This window comes from Passer montanus, unplaced genomic scaffold, assembly GCF_014805655.1.
Source record: "Passer montanus isolate IOZ18808 unplaced genomic scaffold, ASM1480565v1 scaffold12, whole genome shotgun sequence".
In the NCBI taxonomy this organism is placed as follows: domain Eukaryota; kingdom Metazoa; phylum Chordata; class Aves; order Passeriformes; family Passeridae; genus Passer; species Passer montanus.
The window spans coordinates 12,665,185-12,684,446 of record NW_024358722.1 but is presented as its reverse complement, the minus strand read 5'-3'; the positions used below and the strand labels follow the sequence as shown (position 1 = coordinate 12,684,446).

The window sequence follows — 19,262 nt, the reverse complement described above, 5'->3', positions numbered from 1 at the left end:
AGGCTTGCAAAAAAAATCCGTATGGTCCTCTGCTGTTTACAGACGGGTATTACCCTGGGATTCGGGAAGACATTATTTGCATGACTCAAAAATAAGCTTGGCTTCATTGCTGAATCTCTGTCTTGGCAAGGGATTTCAATTCTGAATTCTCAGGGAAGGAGAACAGTCGTGTGTGTCCCCAGCTTCCATTTCAAGTAACAGTTCAAAAGTATGAATTTCTACCCTTCTGTATTTTCAGTATCCACCAGACTGTTCAACTGAAAACACATCAACTTGTCCTTACCCCAGAACAGCAACCATGATTTCATTTTTGAAAAACAGGCCTCATCCTATTGAATGCTACCAAACATGTACCTTATCCTTTAGCTCAAATACATTTTGCATGACCTTACATGAATTGCTTAGATAAAAGCCTTTTTGTCTTCTACTTTTGTTATTTTAAAGTGCAGATGCATTTGAGTCATTTTCCCCTTTTGTTTCATATTCTTAAGATCCTCAGCTTCAAAGACAAAATGTCAGCATGCAGTCGATTTATGAGTGAATTCTTGAAGAGACACTGAAGAATTACCTTGTCAATCACCCCAAGGACTCTGAAGGTCTTCAGTTCCTCGGCAGGGCTCCTTAGGTTCCAAGAGGGCCTTGAACTTAGTGATCCTGGAGGCTAATGGAAGATATCAAAGATTATACATCAATCAGGGTGGTACTTGAAGGAAGACTGCCTGCTGAAGCAAATGCCAGGCCGAAGGAAACTAAATTTATCATAAATCAGAGAGACTGAAGATGAAAGGAGAAGTTTTCTGTTTGTCCTTAGCAGGGGGAAAAAAAACAACTTGCAAGTAAATAAAAGTCAAGATAACATTGAAAACAAAAATTTTAAAAAGAAAAAAGCAATGAATTTTTATATTTTCTATGCTTAATGGAACCCAGCAATTGATTACTTAGTTCTTACCACATAATAATAATCAATCAAAGCCTTACAGGTATTCTGGGTACAAAATAATTCAGAGATCACTGAGGAGGAGAAAGCAAATTAGAGGCTTTTTAAGTCTGAAGAACATAAAAAATAGAATTATAAATAGGGTTCTCTTGCTCTCTGGTGGGCTTTATGAAATCCTTTTAGTAATAGGTGCACAACAGAAATGATTCCTAAAGCTGCCTTAGAAAAAAGTAACTAGCTATGTATCATTAATCTAGAAATTAACACCACAGCAAGAAAATTGGCAGGTGCTAACTATTCAAGTAGTCAATATGCATATATTTTATATATACATAAATGTTTGTCCATACTATGTTTTGTAGTTTTTCAGAGCAAATTCAAAGCTTGAATGTCAGAGGGAGGGAACAACATTTCAATTGGAAGTATTTTGGAATAAAGATCAAAATTTTAAGCATCCCATATACCTCTGGCATATGAACAAATATTTTCAGCAGTTTCTAGTTGCCAACTGAGAGAATTTATTAGATCTTCCTCCAAAAATTCAACACGTAGCTTCAAATAGAACCACAGACCTGTATCTCTTCCTCACAAATAAGGCAACTTAATTTGCAGAGCTGCTGAATGCAAAACTCCTTTGAAGCATAACCTGGCCTCCCCAAGTAGATTTCTATCACCCAAAGGTGCAAAGGAAGAGGAAGGTCAGCATTCTGAGGCAATAATTAACAGCTGTGTCACAAAGGAAAATGGTTGGTAAACAAATATGCTGTGGATTAAATGCTTAAGTATCAGGACAAATCACAGAACTTTCCCTTGTGATGGGAAACTCCAAGATCCTGAACTAGGCAGAGCAATTCCTGCCACCCTTTTTTTCCCCCCCTCAGGCATCCTTACTGTGCTATCCTCCAAGGCCAAAGCAACTCCTCAAAGCCTTCCCCATTCACTCAACAACATTCTCTCCTTCCAAATTCCTTCCTAAAAAATCAGTACTTATTTAAGTACTGATTATCCACAAAATCCAAAAGAAAGGACCATAAATACATGTTCAAAAAGCTTGGAGAAAAGTGTGCTTTTCTGGGCTCAATGTTGGGAGTTTATTAGTGATCTTCATTTTTTTGTATGGATCTGATAATTGTTTTGTCATGTAAACCCTGCCAAGCAGGAATACCAACAGCAGTTAAGAGAAAACAGCCCAGATTCTACAATCTAAAACTAAAGGCTTTAACAGGAAGAAGAATAAAAAAAGAAAATTCTACAGGAACTTTTTTCTCCAAACCTAATTTCAGTTCCACATTCCAGTGAGCTGTTGAAAGTATTTTGAGAGTAGGCAATTTTTCTGTAATAATGAAAAACTTCCTTTGAAACAAAGAATTGTGCTAACACAGTTTATTCATGACAAGATTTCTAAAGCATTCTAAGGAAGACATTTAAAGGAAGATAACATTTCCTAATCCTCTAGACTACTATAAAAGATTTTCACTTCTATCTGCTTGCTGTTACATTTCATAACCATTCCTCAATAATCACGCTTTTAAAATTTGCTCTTATGAATAACATTTCAACCATGAATTAAGTTCATACATCCCTGCAGAAGTTAATAGTTGTCTAATAATGCTGTACAATCAGATTTCTGCAGATTTCCTGTCCAAAGAGCCAAAAAACCCCAGTATATATATTTTAGGTCCTTCTCTAAAATGGGACCAGTGGTGGCACATTTGGTAATAGCATGTGTACACACAGATTTTTATATGCGTGCTCTACAGTCACTTCTTACCTTAAAGGGATTTACAATCACATCCACAGCTCCCAGCAGGCTCTCCATTTTTATCAGTTTTGCTCTTTACAGTACTTTGGTTTTACTGTTTCAAAAGTCTAATAGAAGAGCCCAATGATGGGAAGGCATCACATTCTGTTGTGAAGCAGGCTGGAAACAAACTCTGAATTCCCAGAACAATTCCCAAAACTACAGCAATTATGCACTCTATGAAACAGCCTGCTTCTCTGAATAGAGTAAAAATCCAAGCTCAGCATCTAGGCAGCAAGAAGAAAAATAACTAAAAACCCTCACTCTCATCAAAAAACAGAGGAACAAAAAAAAGTACAGGAAGGGGGATAATAAAAATAAATAAAAAGCTTCATTTGCCTTTAGAAATGAGACAAATATTCTGAACAAACTGTAAGGCTACCTCTGCCTGCAGAAGGCCTTCAGCAGCCTGTCCAAATGCTCAGCGTGCTGCTCAGGTATCCCAGGATCTTCTCTGTTGTGGTCAGGCCCTCTCTATTTCCAGACTACACTCTGAGCTGCATAGCTAGATTTACCCAGGGTCAGGATAGGCATCACCAGATCCTCTCCCACCACCACCTTTTACCATATGTAGATTTCAAGTAGAAAAGGCTGATGCTGATTGGGATGCTCCTGCAAGGGCCCAGCAGCCTGTGGGTGCCTTTGCAAAGCTCTGATTTTGTAAGCTACACAAGGCATATGGCTATAGCCCTTGCCTCAGCTTTGGCATCACTGCCAGCAGGTAGAAGAGCAGAGGGAGACAGAGAACTCCAAAAGTCAAGTAAGAGAAAGGGCATTTCATGTTGATCTCATTTAAGACAAGACCACTATCCCTAGCCCAGTGACACAAACACCAGTTGATGGGAAATCATAGAATATCCTGAGTTGGAAGGGACCCACAAGGATCCAGCTCCTGGCCTCACACAGGGAAACCCCAAAAACCACACCATGTGTACATCTCAGGCTGGGGGCACCCCAGCATCTGTGGTGGGACTCCTTGCACCCTTTTCTTCCTGGGATGCAGTGAAACACGAGGAATGGTGGAGTCCTGGTTCTTCCTTGGTTGCTCAAAGCAATCCACGTGCTCAAGCAGTGATGCCCCTCGCACACTCTCAAAGCTTTCCCAGCACAACTGCTATTTTCCCTGGATTTCTCTCTAATTAAATATTTGATCTTTATTTTCCCCTCTTCATTCTTTCACCCAGAAAGCTCTGCTAATTTAACTGCTAATGCTGCCACCTTTGACATCAGTCACCACAGGTCCTCAGGATAAGAAAAGAGAACTTTCATGAATACCAATGCAGACCTGCACATCAAAATGCAATCTCCCCTTGCCATTCAGATATTTCACCAATATTTCAATAATGTCTACCTGTAGCATAGCCAGACCTTCACTTGCAGCAAGGAGATGCCTTGTTTTGATGCAGATACACTGGTATCTGCCTCAGGGGTGTGACAGTGCTTCCAGCTCTCCTGGTATGGCAAATATCCTGGCTTCTTCCTCTCTCTACACCAGGAGAAAACCAGGCTGGATTTCTGCCTGCATCTGAACCAGACAGAACTACAGTGTGCTTCAGGACACCCTCAGTGAGCACCAGCTGGGAAATGCACTTTTCCTGAAGCTGGGACACACCTTGGATGTGATCCTAGAAGCTGAGACTGAATCTCTTATTTTATGTTAAATTTATATCTCACAGAACTACAGCAGTGCATTTTCTTTATACTTCATGTAATTTTCATGCACATTTAATGAGAATTTTAGGAAGATATCTTACAGAAACCACAAAGACTGCTTCTTCTGTTCAGGCATCAGGCTTGCATATACCTCTTGTTACTAAATTGCTTTGAAAAATCAAAAATAATTGACATTTTAAAAGACAACAGCTTTCATAATGGTGCAAAAAGAAACAACTCTGAATATACAAAGTTAGGTGTAAGTAGAATCAGAACTAATTTCAAAGAGGGAATAAAAACGTGCTTTATAAAAACTGCCGAAGTTAAAATGGCCCCACAGCCTGTACAAGCAGCTGTGCTGGGCTTTGCCACTGACAGCCGTGCAAGCCTCCAGCCTCCTGATGGTCAGGCCAGTGTGATTCAGAGGCTGTTGCTGCAGCTCCTACTCAGGCTTGGAGGTGGCTCCCTGAGATGCTACTTATAAAGGGGCAGAGGAGAAAATGCAGCTTGAGAATCTGTAAAATGACCCAGTGCTGCTCTTACACAGCGCTCTGCAGCGCTTGTCCAAGAGATGGCCCTTGAGGCTGCCGTGCTGCACCAAAGGAAGAAGAAAAGGACAGCACTTGCTGCAGCTCAGTTTTCCAGAAGGTTCATGCGCCTGTTTAAAAGCTTCAGAAGCTGTCTCCACATCTCCTACTCTTATGGGTCACAGCAAGGCTTTTATGAATGTTTACAAGACACTCAGATGAGTTCCCAGCTCAAGGTCACAGCTGAGTCAGTTCCCTATGTTTCTTTTAAGCCCTCTACCCAAAACCTTTCTTTAACAATGCCAAGGATTCTCCAAACACCATCTTCTTGTGCTCCTCTCCTCACCACTTGAACTTGCAAGCAGCAGGAGTGGTTGCTAAGGATGCTATCCTTGAGAGCTACAATGCTGAAAAGTAACAAAGTAGCTGTTCTTCACTGGGTTTCCATGACATCACAGAAATTTTTTGCTCTTAAATACCAGACTTTTGCCTCTTTAGGGAAATCTAGTCTTGGAAAAGGCAAGGGCCTGGCATTTCCAGCTATGAAAGAATGGCTCACTTCCTCCTTGCCCGGGCCCCCAGAGAAAAGCCAGGCTCTGTGCTTTACCTTCACGTGGTGCTCAGATGGCAAAGGGTACATTTAGTGGGCACAGGCTTTTGAGACTGCTGCAGGTGGCCTGGCACATGGCTGGCATCCCAAGCCTTTGGGAGATCTGACAGGCTGAGAAGTGCAGGACAGCAATTAAACCTGCACTTCTGAGCTTGTCCCTTCCCTTGCTGGACAGTTCTCTGGCCAGGTGGAGGTAAAACTCCATGTGTAAGGAGGTAAAACTCCACGTGTAAGGAGGACAGGTTAGCTGAGTTCTGATGCCCATGCCTGCTCCTTTTAAGGGCACCACAGGAAACACAAAGCCTCTTACAGCAGACAGAGGTGACAAACCAGTTCTGCCCTGTGACACCAGGTTATGAACAAGAGCACTTGGCAATGCCCACGCCCACTTACTAGCCAGACCTCTTCCTCCAAGGTGCAAATGGTCTCAGCATCCCCACTGCCCATGGCATTCCCTGCACTGAATCATGCTTCCCGTAACAAAACTGCACTCCACCACTCCTAACAGGGGCCCAGGTACTGCACTAACCGTGCCCATCCTGCACTCAATGTCTGTAGGAGAAGGACACAAAATATCTGCAAATTGCCACTTGTATCTCCCAAGAATCACACTGGCTACAGATGGAGGTTCTTCCAGTGCACTTACCACTGTCCACGTGGGGTGGAGTAAGTCATGCAAACTCCAATATAAACTCTCTCAGAAAGTAAACATAATAAGCAGTAACTAAAGTGCAAGAATTCAGGCCTGCCCAGCAACCAACACATGGGAACAGTCACTTTCCTCATTTTCCTTAAGATATTAAGAAAAAGCACAGAGCATGCAAATTCTTTGTGGTCCCTACCACTATCCTCACAATAATTTTGGGAGTTAAGTCCTTCTCCCAGGTAACTTTCAGCTATGAACAGGAGACAAGCTGCTCTTCACCACAGTCATCATGACTCATAAGCAGCATCTGCCCTCAATATCAGCAAATTCCAAAGTTCTAAGATAAAAGTAAAATTTATGCATTATGAAGAGCAGCAAATAAAGGACATTAAAATACATGTAAAAACTTAGGGGAAAAAAAGGCTAAAGCATGGCTGGATGGCCTTTTTTTTTTTTGTACACAGCAGAATCAGCCAGGTGCAACACTTTGTACAAAACAAGATTTGCCATGATTTGTCAATTTTGAGTTTCAACACAGAAGGAGAATGGGTTTTTTTTCTACCTGCTTTTTTTTTCTGTCTTATCCCAATTAAATCTGCTCTTCTTTGGATCTGCAAAGAAGGCATGTGTCTTATTCAGTACAGCATGAAAGAGGAAATACTTTACCTCTCAAGCTCACACAGAAAAATGCAACCTATTTCTTCCTCCTTCCCAACCACAGTTAGTTTTTAAACTTATAAAAGGGCAAAAATAGGTTGTTCGTGGATTTTTTTGTCTTGTTCTTCAGTTTCCAAACACACTGAGGATTCCATTCAATATAGCTTCTTCCCCATTTTCAGGGGTGTTTGACCCAAAGAAAGAATACCTAGTAGGAGTTCATATCTGTCCAAAATACTAAATTGTTCAAAGTACAGTTCATAGCAACAGCAAGACTCCAAGCCTCACAAAATATATCCCATTTGGAACATCCTCAAAATTGTACTTGTGGGCTCTCAACATGAAAAAATGTACCCTTAAAAAATCAGTGTCTTTGCTTTTTAAATTTACTTATTAGACGGACAGCTTTTAGAAGGCTTCCAAATTTTGCAGCAGTTGTCTCCTTAAAGCATTTTTAGATCTGTGCAAAGTAAGAAGCAATAATCTTCTATCCCTTTTGTTATCCCTTGATATTAGAGTCAGGAAGTTTGTAGCTTTTATACCTACTGCAATAGGGCAGTCATTGACAATAACACAATTTAACATGACTGCAGTAAAAGTCTAAAGTAGAAACAGATAAATCCTAAAGGAACTGTCTAAGGTAGGGCAAGTTAGATATTTATCGAAGGTATCTCAGAACAAACTTTGTCTGTTGTACAAGCACAGATAAGGGTATTCTGCTCAAGAAAGTGGCAATTAGCACAGAAACTTCTCAAAAATCAAAAAGGAACTGATCCTACAAGTATATCCAAGAGAGACATTTGAAAGGATCAGGAAGGACCTTTGCTCTATTAAGCACTTGTTCTGTGGAAAATTAATCTGATCCCCTCTACCCGGTGCTTGACTCCCTTGTGCTGGGCTAAAGAAATCAACAGGTTTTTCACTCCCTACAGGACTGACCAGCATTCTCATGGAAAAGTCAAATGAAATGTTACTCTCTAGTGTGGTTTTTTCCTTTACCTTTAGATTCTTCAGCATGATGAAAAATGTCTACATGATCAACCATGAGCAGTAGGAAAGCATGTGAAAAGTAGTCCTGTATTAAACCCAGCACTTCTTGTAAAATTATGAAGAATCAGAATAAATGGCAACTTAATAGAAACACGACATCAAAAAAAGGCCTCAGGCCTCCCAAAAGAGAAATGCTAGACAGCTTTTGAACCTTAAGTTAGAATATGCTTTGCTACTTAATGATACCAAATCCTGAAAAAAATTAATTCAGAAAAAAAATAATTAAAGCCTACCATAGAAACAGATGCATCTTCAGAGGTTTTATGGTAGAGACTGGAAATTTTTTCAGCACGCATAAGGTATTCTGCTGTCTTTCTTTTCACTGCTTCTCGACGAGTTGGACTTGATTCACCTCAACGGAGAAAAAAAAGTTAGGTTTTCTATAAAGAGAGAGGTACTAAGTAACCAAAGCACATGACTACTTTGATTCAACCTTTTTGATTTCCTTTCAGTTACTCATAATCAAACCTAAAGATATGCATCTTCTAAAAATCCAGTACTATGATCTCAGAGTTCTACAAAAATAACAAATTAAGCCTTGCTATAGACTACAGTAAAAAAAAGCCTTTCCTAATATTTCTGTGATTTGGTGTATGTTCCTATGGTAACATAGATAAGAACTGAAACAAACCACTCATCCAAACCCTATATTTCAAAAAGCAACATCCATTAGGAAAGACAGAATAAGATGTTTACAACAAAACAACAAACTTTTTTTCCTCAAGTTTCCAGTATGGACTCTCCTAATTATACATGAAGTCTAGAAATGCTATTGAAAGCAAGAAGGCAACTCAGGAGAGACACTAAGAACTCTTGCTTGCAGATTTTCCATGCTTACATATTCCTTGCCTCTTGTCTTGGGATAACATGGGAAGAAAGCAATAAGCACTTGCACCAACTACTTCACTTTAGCCAGACACCTAAACAACCATTGTATTACTTCTGATCTACCCAAACTCTTGGTGAGAACAACATGGCACCACACAAACTCTGAATTCACTCTGAAGCTTTCCTTTTGGTTTAGGCATTCACATCCTGAGCGATCTATTGCTGTAACAGACTCAACCTGTGATGACAACACCCAACTCAGCAAAATAAGAGACTGCGAGACACAACTGTTATAACAGAGAAATGAGATTATTATGCTGAAAAAAAGACAGAAACAACTGTCCCAGAAAAAGACCGAAGGACAGCAGAGACTTGGTATGGCCTTGACAGTCTCTCCCAGCCCTAAGTGAGGCCATCCAGAACTTGCAGAAACGAAGCCTTGACTGTGACAGGCTCTGCACTGCCAGGTGCAAGCCAGCACCTCTCAAACCGATGCTCAAACAGGGCAAGGAACTGCAAGGATATCTGCCCGATAGCTACTCCACATGAAAGACAAGGCAAGGAACAGGAGAGGCAATAAATTAAACAGACAAATACACAAACCCCAACCAACGGCAGATAACAAACATTAACGAAGACTGGAGCTCGTAGACACTGATGACCGGGCCATGAAAGGAACCCGAGTGCAACCTTGAAGGAGTTCAACAAGAAACTTTGTAACTGATAAGAAAAAAACCCCAAGATTATTGTGGGTTATCAAGAATGAGTCTCATAAAAAAGGGCAAGCTTATTATGGAATTTCTGATAGAGAACTTACTGTGTGAATGCTTGCATTCAGAAATTACTGCGGGAGGTTTTCAGGGTGCAATTGTGGCAATGTATAAGACATTGTAAGATTTTCAAGGGTAGAATTCAAGGCAGGGGTCAAGGTGGATTGTTTTAAAATAGAGACTCCCATTCCTTTCATATCATGACTAAACACATAGAACCGTCACACCCAGACTCCATCAAAAGTAAGCAGAAGACACTTTGGGTACTCCAAGTTCTGGGATAAATGATCTCTTGTAAATTTTACTATCCACCTCACAGTAGGAGGAAAAAGTGGTTGTCCCCTCCTAGAACATAGACACATGACTGCTCTGCAAAAGACTTTGTTTGAGACGGAAAGAAATCAGTGCACTTTCAGCATACAATATTATGGATATTTATCAGTATCTCAGTAATTTCTCTCATTCTAGAGACCTAGGGAAATCTTGGTAAAATTCCCTTCCTAAGACTGCCAGTCTTATTCCAACCTAGGATAAAAAAAAAAGAAAAAACATCACTCAACTGTTTGAAGTTGAAGTCGGCATTATCAAAAGAGAGTAGATACACTGTATTTTTTTCAACAAGCCTGTGTTGCAATTTCCTAAAGCAGGACTAACTCTGGCTTTCATCTCTGCAGGTAGTGTGAAAGCACCACGAAACTTCCTCGTGCCGATGCAGCGGTGAGCACCCACGTTCTCCCAGACACACCAAGTGGCAGCTGCTCAGGGACAACAAGACATCTGCACAGCAACAATAAACTCTTCAGCCAGCATTTCCTTCAAGCAGGCTGCTAGAAAACTGCTAGGTTAGTGTCTAAGGCTATCATAAAAGTCAAGCTTATTGCTTAATTGTTAGTTATGTGTATTTAGTTTGGATGTTTCTTGCTTTTTTCCAATGCTTCAGTAATTTTACAGTAATTAACGCAAACCAGCCAGGATGTCCCCTTAGAGCTGTCTTTGTTCTCCCTACTTTCACAAGACATTAATTTCAGTTTTCCTTCTACTTCTCCTTCCCGAGTAATTTGTTAAATAACCTTTGCAAGCTGTTCCCCTCATTAAAGTCTTCAGCCATAAAAAAGGGTGTGAATTCAAAAAATAACATTTATTCAACAAGTTCTCACATTGTATTTGTAGATGAGATCATTAACAGTTCAGTCTCTGAATACTTTAACAGGTGGATGATTAAGAATTAGGTTTATGAAAATAGGATTTTGGCTTTTTTTTTGCATTAGTTTAACCAAGAAAATGTAAAAAACTACATCACAATACAAATTCCCATTTAAACAGCCAATATCTCACAAAAATCTGTAAATAAATACAGGATATAAATTTAATAAACAAATAAATGCTACTTTAAAAGCCTCAAACACAGAGAGTAACAATAAAGACCCCATTAAGCTAAAAATAATCTTTAGCATTTATGCCAAATTCGAGGTCATAGAACTGTTCACTTAAAACCAAATAAATCACTAAAACACAGTACTAGAACAAATCCTTATATCTGACAGATGTCAAAGCTGTGATTCAGACTACATGGGTTTTTTAAATGCAATGTTACATTTTGTCATTAAATATTTGTTTTAGTTATGCAAAATGTATTTTCAAAAGCATCAATTTTATTTTATAATAAATTAGAAATAATCATTTATTCCTAGTTAAGAACTTTTGATTTAAACATTGTGTGAGCATATTGAGCTCCTATTTCCACTCTGTGGTTAGCTCACAATAATCTAAAGAGGTATCTCTCTAATTACAATTTAAACTTAAAAGGCATTTTTCTTTAAATGCCAGCAAACAGGAAATGTTTAAACTGTGTCAAAGCCTTTGATGAATCTTTACAACTGCTCATAAAAGCTCATCCTGCTTAAAATAATATTGATTTTTCATTTATTTTCCTAGATACTAGAAGATTTATGTTTCATCTGATCAGGATCAAAGCTTCTCCCCTCTCCTGATCACTGGGATTAAATCAGCAGTGTCATTCTACACTTTTAAAAACTACATTGCTAAAGCAAGATATAAAAGTGCAGCAAGGCTGATCATAGGGACCTTAGAATAAAAACCCCTCAAGATTCCCCATTTCCCTCTCTCTCTGCTTTTGCTACAGAGCAGCTGTGCCTCACACAGATTCACATGAATGAAAATATTAAGGCGAGAAACCACCCACTTAGTTTATTTTCCATATGACTTTCCTGTAATTATTTTGTAAACTGTTCACACAACAATATATAAAAACATCTGCAAAAACAGGTAATTAATGTGTCAAGCCAAACTAATGCATTTTTTATGGTGTCCATGCTTCGTCAACTGTAATTATAACTCTTTTTAAGCAAATGATGATGTGTTTGTTGCAATGTGCAAGTGGTTATTTTAGATGCTCTGTTTACTATTACTGCAAACAGAATATAAAAACTCTACAGCTACTTTGTTGCACATGTAAGCCTTCATCCACACACACGAGCAGGCTGCTCCCTCATTTTCCAAAGGCTTTGCCTATTTCAAAGAAGTTAAAATATCCTAAAATGAAAATTTGCTTTGGAAAGGCTGACCAGGCCACCCACTGACCAAAGTAACAGTAAGCCAGGACATCAGGACAGCAGACAATGATTTAAAATTTGTTCTTTAATTTCTATTTCTAAAGACAGCTCAGCTACAATATATTTACAAACATAGATATTCCTAACAACATTCAAATGATTTTGAGGGTTTGATAGAGGAAAACCACAAATACTGGAATAATTGTGCCATTGAGTTCTTCTGTGACTTGTCTGATTGTTTGCCCATAGGGCACTGATTTGAATGAAAAACACAAAGAAGAAGCACCTCCACAATGTACAGCAGTGGCATCTGGAAAACCAGCAGTATTTTTGTCTTCTGCTCAGAGTCTTCACTCACACATCATAGCAGCTCAGAAGGGGACACACCTTGGTGAGATCAGCTAACTCAGTGCTGAAGTGCTGCTTATTCACACATCAAATCCTCTGTAATCCTATCATATGGGAAAGTTACCTATGCTTAGGTAGTAACAGCAAAAAGCTATTGAAAGGGGGCCATATGCAATAAACTTAGACAAATTTAAAAAATGGGTAAGTAAAGACCATGGACAAAAATCTGTCCTTTTCCCCCAAATAATCTGGGCTACTACAAAGAGAACACATCTCAGATGCATAGAAGTGCTGTCAAACTTGCCCTGATGTGTAACTATTCTCCTCTAAGGATCCAGGATGAAGTCATGGTGAAGATCTGTTTCTCTCTGGAATATAAATTAGCTCTAGCTGCCATTTGCTACTAACATATTAAAAAAACAACGCAAAATCATCAGTAAGTCATTATATGTAGCACCCACCCAGGAATTCTAGATATTTCTAGATATTCCTTCCTTTCTTTGTACCTGACCAGGACCAAATCATCCCCCTTAAGGTGTTAAAGGTTTTCCTCTGCAAGAGTTAATCTGTCAGGGCAACACAGGTGCACTCCCTACTTGAGTAGGGGGTTGGCCAGGACAGGAATATTTTCACAGAAAAAGTAAGGCCATGAAGTTAATATTGCCTGTCCCAATCCTCTGTGACCTGCTCTTCCTGCTTTTCTCTCAGACTTACTAAAAATATATGTGGGCTGCCTTCCTTTAAAGAAGATATCAGAAGAGATTTGCTCCAGGAAGAAACATCCTCTTGCAGAACAAGCTACAAGGAACTTGTGCCAGACTGCCTGTTGTGCCAGCCCCAAACTCCACGTTCTTAACAATTTAAACAGTAAAACTTTCTCTAAATACTGAAATCTTCAATGAAACATTTATAATTGCCAAATCTAACAGCTATAATACCATTTTTTATTTTTAAAAGTTTCTTTATCTTCTTCACAGTCTTCCTGCACATATCACCCAGCTGGATTGCTGAATTTTTCAAAGAATTGCTCTCTATAAAAATGCAAGGGAGTAAGCCTTAAAAGATTTATTTCTTCTCACAATGAAAAGAGGTTTAGCAGCACCTTCCTTATTAGTGGGTAGCCCAGCTGTTATTTTTGCCTAATTGGTTCAAGAGGACCTCTGTTCTTCTTAGGGCAAACACTTCTTACATCATGTGAAGCAGACTCCTTTGTCCATATTAGCCAAACAAAAGCTCAGGCACACCGTAAGTGACAATGCGACTCATAATCCAGCACGGGTTTGTGATGACTTTGGACACTGTTTTATAACCCCAAAATTTATTTCAGGAAGGGGAAAAGCTGCTGATTTTGGAACAAGTCTCCACCAACTTTCACAGGAGGGTGGGTAACCTTTAATTTTCAAACAATTACTTAAGTGAAATGTGGCAGGTGCTGGGGTAGACGGATACTGCAGCATCAAGGAAAGAGCTATAGATTTGAGCAGCAGGTGGGGGCTTGGAATTGTGAAATAAGACCACTACCTCATCAGCTCTAGTATGCTTTCCTTTATATTAACAGCAAGTTACTTTGAGGTGCTGATCAAATTCTGCAGCTGAAAAAAAACCCGTAAATATTAAATAATAAGACAAAGGTTAAGCCCATTATGATAAAACAGTTGAAGTGATCTTTTTTCCTCTTTTTTTTCTTGACATTTTGAGAGAGACAAAATTTGTTAAGATGCAAGACATTTATCAGAACCATTCTTTCTTGCTTTTGTGAAGATTCAGGACAGCACTGCACTCTATCAACCAAGAAGAAAAGCCACTTAAAAGTTAAACCTTTCACACCAAAGCACAAATTTGTGACAGTGAGTGAATTGTATCTATCTACAAATTCTTCTTCCAACTTTCCAGTGTGCTGGTAACTATTATGTCCATATGTTACATACATCATCCTCACTGCAAGTTGCCCGAGACCCTTAGAGATCTGTATTTCCTATGAAATTGCCAGTTCTGCATCCTGTAGAAAACCTATGGCTACACACCTGTCATGTAAATCTCTAGGTAAACATCTCTCTAGGGAAAAAAAATGTTGACACATTTACCAAAGTTAAGATTACACAGAAGAATGGTGTGGGTGAAATGTATTTGAGTGACCAGTAAAGAAGGAGTCAGTAACACTGAAGATAAGAAATGTAACTTGCCAGAAATATTAACCAATAAGCATCTGCTTCTAGATAAACTCTCATGTTAAATCCACAAGGTGGTGGTAGCTTTTCATGTGCATGTACCTGGAAAAAATAAAATGAATGGTCACAGCACCAAACATTTCACGGAGGAAAGTCTTAACTTCCCATCTATCTGCTGATACTTGTAGTCTTAACTGTAAGGTATTTCACCAAAATAAGAGTTAATATGATAAATATTCCTGAATATTCTTCTGTTGAACTACTTCAGAAGGCAATAAACCCTGTAAGTGTTTCAAGACAAAAGGACAAGCAGTGACATCCTAGCACAGAGGAGGGAAGAAAATGGTGACAGCAGCAGCAAGTCCTCCAACACAAGTACTATTGGAACAGGGGAAGAGCACTGACAGAGCAGGGAAAGATGTTATACAGGTCACCACCAGGAGAGAAAGGAAATTTCCAACTTCTCTGCACTTCTTGAGTAAAAGCACAAGTTCAAATTATAATTAGCATCCACAAACATCCCTCACTTCAGAGAAGAGGGAATCCAGGCACACAGACACCTTCCCCTTCAAGTAAGAACAGTTTACTGCAGGGGAAAAAAAAGAAAAAGGCAAATTAAAAACCCCAGTTATGAGATTCATAAATCCTGACAGTCTAATACTACTCATATTTATGTATTAAATGCAATTCATATGTACTTTTATATACTACTATGGGAAATGGTATTTTTCCCCGAGCAATCACAAGAATCTCTAAAACAGAAGAGCCAGCAGCAGGCCTTGTAGAGATCAAACCTATACTAGTCCTACACAACTCTGAAGCTAAGGAGGCTATTTTAAGATACTGGAAGAGTTAAGAGAGAAAGAGGACAGGAAAAGAGAAAAGGATAATGTGAAAAGAGAGAAGCTGTATATGCAAGAACTGTTTGGAAGAGAATCAGAGCACTGATTATCATGCAGCATCATACCTTTAAACCTATCTATGCAATTTTTCTATTCCAGCTAGTAATTTGCCTCAATTCACCTACAGTGCCTAAGGCATTGAATTCTGCAGCCAGAGACTTCAAATTTCTCACCTGCAGACAGCAGTGTCACTGTAACCTAATCAGTCTGCCCTGTCTACCCTGCATGCTGCAAGAACTGTGGCAGCCCTACTGGGTCTTCTGATGGGAGGCAGAAACCCCACACAGCTACAGTCAAAAAAAGATTCCTGCACTTTGCAGCTAAGTGTTGTGGCTAACAACAGCTGAGATAAAAGGCAGTGCAGGCTGGAAGAGATGTCTGTTAAAGAGGCCAGGCACAGGCAGCAACCTGGCAAGGAACTGCTATGAGGAAAGACTCAATCTTGGAAAGGTCAGAAGACCACCAAGTCAATGGAGCTAGCTGTGTCCCAAGAGGGAAGAAAAATGAGATTTTTAAGGCTCACCTGGTCACGTATTTATTAATTCTTTAACAGTCACATGCTAAGTAACCACATTCAGAGTCATCTCTGCATCACACCCTACACACTGGCTTGCAGGCATTACTACAATTCACTTTCACATGTATTGCAAGGCTCTAAGCTCTGCAGCATGTACTAAACCTCAGACCTTTATCAGCCTTCTGGTGCAGAGAAGTCTTGCACTTTAAATGGAACTTTGCCTTGAGTGTTCCTTTACATAGCCGAATCTGGCTGTATTTATACAGCAACCAGTTTCTGGCATTAACTATATACATTAACCATCCTTTACTGGCACACGCTGTATTTTACTGCTTTGCCACAATGAGGTGTCTAAACCCAGCACTTTCACACAGGGAATGACATCCCTCAGGGAAGTCCATCCAGCACCTACTGCACAGTGAAGGATCCTACAGCACTGATCAGCTCTGAAGCTCTGTATGGTTTGCAACGGGCTTCAAAGACAACACATTACAGTTTTGAACAGTTCCTAGTCCATACTAGCATGTGTTTCAGCATCACTGACAGCATGGTGAGATGTGACTTTTTTTTTAACCAACCACAGTATCTCCAACATCCATTCTTAATCCAGCTGCTTATCAACAGACAAGTCCTGTCACACACTTTTCTTCTGAAGCAGCAGCTGTGATTTCAAGGTTGTATGAAGCGCTAGGAGAGAGGGAGCACTTTGTATCATTGTTCAGAAAGCTCAGCCCAAACACGCTCTGCAGCAAACAGGTTGAGTGATAATACACCATAGGAACAGAAAAGCCTAAGATCAGGGCAGGAAGAATTACACTTCCATCAGTCATTCCATCACCAACCTTCCCTGTGGAGTTCAGCACAACTCTGAGGGTTTCCCTGCAGATACCAGCTCACAGCCTAATTCACCTTCTCAGAAAACAGGTCTGTTGTTTCCTTAAAGACATTGTCACAACCAGACACATCTGCTGGATAGCTCAGAAACTGTTAACACCAATGAGGAATACTACTCAGAGGCCTTCACAAGTGAAAGGAATTTAAAATAGCTACTGTGTGGTAACAGAAGTTGTCTTCACAAGTGCCATTCAACAAACAAGCAAAGGAAGCCAGAAATGCACTGGTGGAACGCCATGGCTGTTTCCCTTTTCATAAAGTACTGTCTTCTTGGCATTCTGTCAAGCATGCTCCTGTTTGCATCCCTGGCTCCATCACAAGTTCAAATCACAGCCCATCATAATCCCAGTAATTAGGCACAAGTTGGTTTGTTTTCAGTATATCCAAAAATATCATCTAGTTGTCCAAAGTATTCCCAGCATTTCATTGTATATGCATTTCTGGGTTAAAAGTCAGTCATTTTAGCAAGGTTCCAGTAATTTGTGTAATTTTTGTTCCAGCTCTGTTTACTGGATAAACATTAAAATAGCATGGAGCAGTGCAAAACTGACATTCACAGCCTGATTTCAAAGACACCAGCAGCTTATTCAGACTTGTAGATCCCTAACACAAAACAGAGATACCTGGAATACCAGCAGCTTGTGGCTGCTGACACTCCAGAGGCATCACATGCTTCATGCAACAAGGTTCATGCTGCCTAAACTAAATCAATATTCATTCTGCCCAGCCACAGCTGCTACACGTGTGAAATAAACATCCCAAAACACCGATGGAGTAAACGGGTCATCTCCCTTCTGATGTTAATGTACAACATGGACAGACCAGCAATGAACACATTTGGTTTCTAAAACACATGGAAGAGATCCTTTACTTTTCTACATGAATTAGGTTGGCCATGTTGTGCAACATTCTTGCTTCTTCACATGCCTGAAGTTATTGAAACACAGCAATAAGCAGCAGTGTTAACTCTGTTTATCACACACCTCAGACTGCCCAGGTCCATAATGGATACAACTGAAGAAAGGCTGCTGTTGTAAAAAGAAGAGCAGTTTATACAAATAAGACTCATTCTTTATTACAAAAAAACTCTCCATAATTTCAGTCTCATGATCTGCTTCTTCCTAACATAAACTATGCCCTATTCCAAAGTCAGGGAATGCACTGCTTTGCATAAAACAGAGTTAACTTCCAGCTAGAAGTTGGTGGCTTGCTATTGATTAGTGCATTTTTTTCCATCTCTAGGCCTGAAGCAATGCACTGACCTCAAAGTGCTCTGACATGCTAACAAAACAAAGGAACAGCTATAATTGTGAGCCAAAGTTTCTATCAGTTAGCATACTCTGTATGCTTACAAAGACAGAAAACCTTGAATTCTAGAAGGTTTCAGCTCCTAGAAAATTGTTGAACCATCCTACACAATCTTTACAGACTTGTCTTCCAAAAGCTTCCAAATCCTGCATGCAACAATGCCCAAAAAAGACAAGAGGAGCAGCAGAATTGGTACATATTCAGAAAAAAAAAGGAAATTATGGCAGCTACCCCGCCACTGCAAGCAAGGCAGCTCTGGCATACATGAAACAGGAAGGCACCAAAGGTGCAGTTCAAGGGCTACACTGTCAGTCCAAGATTTCATTCTTCTTCCCACTGACAAATGGTTAATATTAAAGAGAAGTACAGAGCAGAAGTAGGCCAGACATGTATAAGGAGCAGATACCCAGAGTCCAAAGCCTCCGAGCATGCAGCAGTCTTTCCCCAAGGGACACAAACTGGGTCTCTTGGCAGGACTGCAAATAGGACATGAAAGGATTTAGTACTAAATTCTGCAAGAGACCAGCAAAAGAAAATACATATGCACCTTGCCCAGAATAATTAACACCACTGTACATCTGAGAGCATGTGCACAGAGCTGAAAACAAAGTCAAGACGTCCATTTCTCAAATACACAACACCTGCCTCGCCCAACACTAGTGCCAGCAGCTCAGAGAGCTGGAAATCATCAGGAATATAACAGGCTCAAGTGTGCTCAAGTGCCTTTAGGGAAGCCACTACCTCACACTGACCAGCACAGGTGCATAAACCTGCAGCACTGAACTTTCTCATGCATGGTTTTGTCGAGGCAGCCATGAGCAGCAGATCTTGGGCTGAGGCTAAAGGAGCGACAGGTGCGCCCGACCCTTCAGAGCCACCGGGGGCACTGCACCTGAGCGAGCGCTCTGCCTCACACGCCGCGCCGGCAGCTCGGAGGGTGGGCGGCATTCCTTCCCCCATCTCCGTGCACTGATACAACCGCCCCTTTCCAAGCCTCGCGTGGCAATTTCTATTTCCTTGCCGCCACCTCGTGGCCAAAGTCTGCATTCCCGTGCCACTGCATTTTCCAGGGA

At 40.2% G+C, this 19,262-nt stretch overlaps 1 protein-coding gene across 2 annotated transcripts in view; it reads right to left on the bottom strand.

Moving 5' to 3' along the window:
* Positions 1 to 19,262, bottom strand: part of RPS6KC1 (ribosomal protein S6 kinase C1) — an 85,369-nt gene that overhangs the window by 39,879 nt on the left and 26,228 nt on the right. For both annotated transcript variants that reach the window (XM_039697671.1, XM_039697672.1), the window contains 2 exons: positions 8,115 to 8,233; positions 569 to 661 (listed from right to left, as the gene is read on the bottom strand). In XM_039697671.1, coding sequence (XP_039553605.1) covers positions 569 to 661; positions 8,115 to 8,233 — 212 coding nt within the window. The remainder of the gene's footprint in view (positions 1 to 568; positions 662 to 8,114; positions 8,234 to 19,262) is intronic.